We start from the raw sequence: 5128 nt of genomic DNA, 5'->3' as shown, positions 1-5128 counted from the left end.
TACATTAAACAGAATGCTTTTGCTTTTCTTTAACTTCCTTTCATTAAATACTGACCTTAAAAGCCATTCTAATTTTTATTCTTGTTATTATTCTATTTTTATAACTAAATCTTTCACTCCAATAAGGTCTCTCATCACCAGGACCTTTCTTGACTTTTTGTCAAACACAGAATTGGTGGCAAAAGATTTCTTATAATAGGGCTGTATTCATTGCTTCTCTGAGTACAAAATGTCTTCTATTCACTGTATCTTCCTGCACCAAACATACACATTGTCAAATAGTGTAAATTTTATTTAGTGAGCCACACATACATTGATATACATGAGATGTGTTTGAATTTGCACAACTTTTAGTAATGAAAATTTTGTGTCAGAGAGAGAAATTCTTTCATGTTTATTCTAGACAGTCCCAATTAAACATTTTTGAGTTTGACTTTAGTTTTTGATCTTTTACAGCTCATTTATTTTTAGTAGATCACAGTAGAAAAGATTGACAAGCTAAGATAAAGCCCTTCTAATTATTTACTGCACATAAACACAAATACCTGATGAGGCAGATCATGCACATGGATAATAAAAATGAAAAAGAACTAATTAGATAGAACAGTTTATCATTAATTGGGTAATAAATGCAACTTTTGGCAAAATTGGCATTTTCCTTTTAACTCACCAGAGGGCACTCTTCTCTAGTGTATCACTTTTAACGCTATTCTATTGAATTATTATATTGTACTTTAAAAAATTCAAGGTCATTATTGAGATCCAGGTGTGGATTATTTGGAGACTAATGATTATTTTCTTTTGTAACTTTCAGTTAATTTTTTCAGCTGTTTTGTAAGTGTCATTAGAAAGTGCTCTACAAACAAGCCAATATTAAATGCTTTGAGCAGTAGTATATCTGGTATAAACTATCTCCTCAATTTAATCTCTTTTTTGCTTACAAGCTCTATAATGTCATGGTTTCTCTTTATTCCGATTTAGGTTTCAGATCGGGTGGAGCAGCGGCTTCAGGAAATAGAAAGAGAGATGCGCACAGAAAGAGAGCTGGTAGAAAGACGTCAGGATCAGCTGGGACTTATGTCCTTGCAGCTGCAGGAGGTTTGTGAGAAATACTTTCTTGGGATGTAAATGTTGAATTTGGATAGTTATTTAGCCATGTTAAAGTGGTTATAATTCCTGTGACAGTATAATTCATATGAGAAATATAGCATATTGGTTATAGGTCTGTGTACAGAATTAGACCTACCTGGTTTCATACTTTGTGTAACCTCGGGCAACTTCCTTAACTTCTCTAGGCAATAGTTTCCTCTGTGGAAAATGGCAATAATAATAGCATCTACCTAATCAGATTAGTGAGACGATAAATGAGTTAATGCCAGTAAGGCTCCTAACATAGTGTCTGGCATGTACTCAGAAAACATTTACTGAAAGTATACTCTGATTCATTTTTCTGGGCATGGACCAGATGTTGGATAATCGGCTTCCAGGGGTCATCAAACTATGGGCTACAGATTGAATCTGGCCCACTGTCTCTTTTTGTAAATAAAGTTTTATTGGAACATGGCCACTCTTATTCATTTACATATTGTCTGTGAGTGCTTATGTGACACAGTGGCAGAATTAAGTGGTTGTGAAAGTGACTATATGGCCCACAAGGCCCAAAGTATCGACAGTCTGGCTCTTTACAGAAAAAGTTTGCCAGCTCCTGAATTAGATTATCATCAAACCAATTCAAAACAGAGAATGGTTACCCTTTAGGTATTTTTTTTATTTTGAAATTTCAGACTTATGATAAAGTTGAAAATTAGAACAAAGAATTTCTCTATAACCTTTTATATAAGATTCCCTCATTAGTCATATTTTATCAGACTTTATCATTTTTTCTGTACACATCCATATATATGTATTTTTTTCTGAATTTTTTTTGAGTAAGTTGCAGACATGACATAAATACTTTTACATCTAAATAATGTGGTATAATCAGAGCACAATGACCAAAATCAGGAAATTAACATCAATATAATACTTTCATCTTATTCAAATTTTGCTACAATTGCGTCCTTCGGGTTTAGGGTAAAATGTAGGTTCACGCATAGCATTTAGTTGTCATATCTTTTTAGTATTCTTTAATCTAAAACAGTTTTTCAGTCATCATGAATGACAACTTTTTAGGGTGCTAGCAGTTTATTTGGTGGAATGGCTTTTATTTTGGATTTGTCACTGTTTTCTCATGATTAGATTCAGATTATGGACTTTTGGCAGGAAACCCAGATAATTGGTATTGCGTCCTCCCCATGGTATCGTATCAGCAGTCATTACTGGTAAAAACTTGAACACTTGGTTATGGTGTAACCGACCAGACTTCTCCAACTGTAAAGTTACTATTATTCCTTTCTAATTGTTTATTTCATGAGGAGACTCTTTGAGACTTGAAAATATCCTGTTTCTGTCATATTTTACCCACTAATTTTCACATCTATTGTTGATTCTTACCTGAAACAATTATTAATATAAATGGTAGCAAATGGTACTTTTTTTTTTTTTTGATTCCTTCATTCTTTCTACATATATGGAATCCTACTGTAAGGAAGAACTTCTCATTGTATGCACTCATGGACTCTTATTACATTGGTTATATTTCATTACTATCATTTAGAAAATTAATTTGTTGGAATTCCCTTTAAATGTTTCTTAGATCTACACATAAAGTATAAAATTATTGTAGAAACAATAGGAAAACCGAAAGATTAAAATCAAAGGGAAAATTTTTTTCATTTTTGAAATAATTTCTCTCAAAGTTCTAAAAATACACTTACATATCCTTATAGATCACTAACCTTTCTTCATTGACAGTTTTTTTAAGTATTAGGAGATATTGCTAATTTAAATTAGGAACAAAAATTGCAACCCTGAAATTTAATGCAAGCTGATGGAAAAATCTGCTTTTGTTTTCTAAAATTCCATTTTCTTCCATTTCACAAAAGGAGGCATACTCTTGTTGGTTGGTAATTACTTTGAAGAGGATACTTTGTTGAATAATTAGATACAGCATGTGGGTAGCCTTTTTTTTTAACCTTGATTTTTATACATTTGTTCTCAAAGCAAATTACATCTGGTGAGCATAAGAATAGTACTGAAGAGACAATTGTTCTTTTTTGCAAGAGAAAATTAGAGAAATTTTCCATACTTATTTTCTTCTCTTTGCAGAATGCACAAAATTACAAAGAAAGAGGGAGGAGAAGATTGCTTCCCACCCCTATTCTTGAGAAACCAGAGCTTGAGTATTTGCATTGTAATTGTCAATTTGACTAAAAGCTTGAGCTGTGATTTGGAATTCCATCTCTGACAATGCAATAGAGGATCACTATTGATAAGAAATATTTAATTTCATTTTTTGTCACTTTAATATAAGCAGTGACCTATACGTTTTTAAAAGGTGGCTTTGGATTATAAACAGTGCAGTGGAAATTGGTAAAGATTAATCTAGGCTCATGTATTTTCCTGCTCCCAAGTTAAATGCCTTAGAGTGTCTGGAAAGGTCATGTTTAAGGAGAGAAAACACTTTACTTTCTTTTTGATATTAAAAAAACTTATGGAAATTCCTATGTAGTATGGTAATAGTAATTCGTGTATTTTGTTTCTGTCTGTGGTGAGAAATTGAATCAATAGGTGACTAAGTGGGCCTGGGCTTTTAGCCACTGTACTCTTTTGCCTCCTTAAAATGTATATTTCATTGTTAATAAAAATTATGACATTTAAAAGTTAAGATATTAGGAATATTCATTAAAAATTCCAAGATGTCAGAGATTTCTAGATATGATAGAATATTTCAGGGAAGCAACCTGTGGTTTTGGCTAAAACCTGCTGCTTTTTAGTAATCTAATGAATCCTTAGGTCCTCAGAACTTCATCTATTCCCATTTAATGAAAAACACACTGTTAATTGTTGGAAGTTGGTCAAGGGAAAGCCACTCTCCTTTTCTTGTTTAGAGTTTTTAAGGAATTGTTCACTCTTTTCTGTTCCTTTTCTCCTGATTTGAGCAAAAGAGCCATGCACACTCTGGAATGCACTTCCTTTTGTGCATGTACTCGTGCACTATTGAAGTCACATGTACTATTGAAGTCACATGAATGCCAGATTTTCTTAACTTGGTGAGGACTTTCACTGGCCTTCAGATCTCATATATTGTATTTTAAACAATCTCCTTTTGGTATCTCAATAGAGGTCTCTTCTTTAAGACAGATGAGTATTTTATATTGGTTGTACAATAATATTCTTTTCATGTTTTTTTTTTTAAATTTCCAGTGGTTGTTCTAGTACTTTGACTTTACTAGTCAAATTCGGGTATTGTTAAGCCTGTAACCATCACCCTTTCCTGCATGAACAATAAAGTGTGTGTTTAACATTAAGGGGACATTATCATAATACAAACTTCTTTTAATGAAGTGCTTGATAGTTACTTAAGTTTGATTGGTTAAATTTAGTGGAGTAGGAGTGGGCATGGAGGGTGCTAGAATTGGGAAAGAGGTGTTTTGACTGAAAGCACACACTGAAAACTCTTTTTCATAGGTCCAATATTTACATAAAATCCTAGACAAAATTTCGCACTTCTGGCTATGTATCTTGGAAATTCCTGACCAGTTTTTTTACTAGCTATTTCATGTAAATCAAAGGGTATTTCTTTATCTTCAGTTGAATTATTTAAAATAAAAAAGATGAGATCAATGCTCGGTGCATGTGTTTTTCAGAGCATTTCGTAACACATTTAATTGCTATTTCCTCTTTCATCCCTATCAAGAATATCCATGCTTACATATGACCTAGGCTGCTTCAGGTGCCTTACAATTTAAAGGTGTGGAATGGGAATGTCTGCGGGGCAAGTGAGGGCATAGACTCTTAGTAGAAGAGATTAAGTGAGGAATTGTTAAATGTTTAAAATGGGAGCTCAGATCAGTGGCTTTCAGTCTGTGGTCCAATGGAAAGAAAATAAAATAAGGCCATATGAAGAAAAATTACAGTACTTGATAGATTTTGTCAACATTTTTCTTCATCTTTTGGCATCTTTACCAATTATGAAAGACCTAATGAAGTAATTATGTATTCCTGCCCAGAAATGTAATTGTGGCTT

At 32.9% G+C, this 5128-nt stretch overlaps 1 protein-coding gene across 1 annotated transcript in view; it reads left to right on the top strand.

The window, feature by feature from the left end:
- Positions 1–5128, top strand: part of CEP128 (centrosomal protein 128kDa) — a 414369-nt gene that overhangs the window by 43263 nt on the left and 365978 nt on the right. The window contains exon 7 of the mRNA XM_012656064.1: positions 982–1098. Within this exon, the coding sequence (XP_012511518.1) occupies positions 982–1098 (117 nt within the window). The remainder of the gene's footprint in view (positions 1–981; positions 1099–5128) is intronic.

The sequence above is a fragment of the Propithecus coquereli genome, unplaced genomic scaffold, assembly GCF_000956105.1.
Source record: "Propithecus coquereli isolate 6110/MARCELLA unplaced genomic scaffold, Pcoq_1.0 Scaffold5, whole genome shotgun sequence".
NCBI classification, from domain to species: domain Eukaryota; kingdom Metazoa; phylum Chordata; class Mammalia; order Primates; family Indriidae; genus Propithecus; species Propithecus coquereli.
This window is presented reverse-complemented; position numbering and strand designations above follow the sequence as displayed.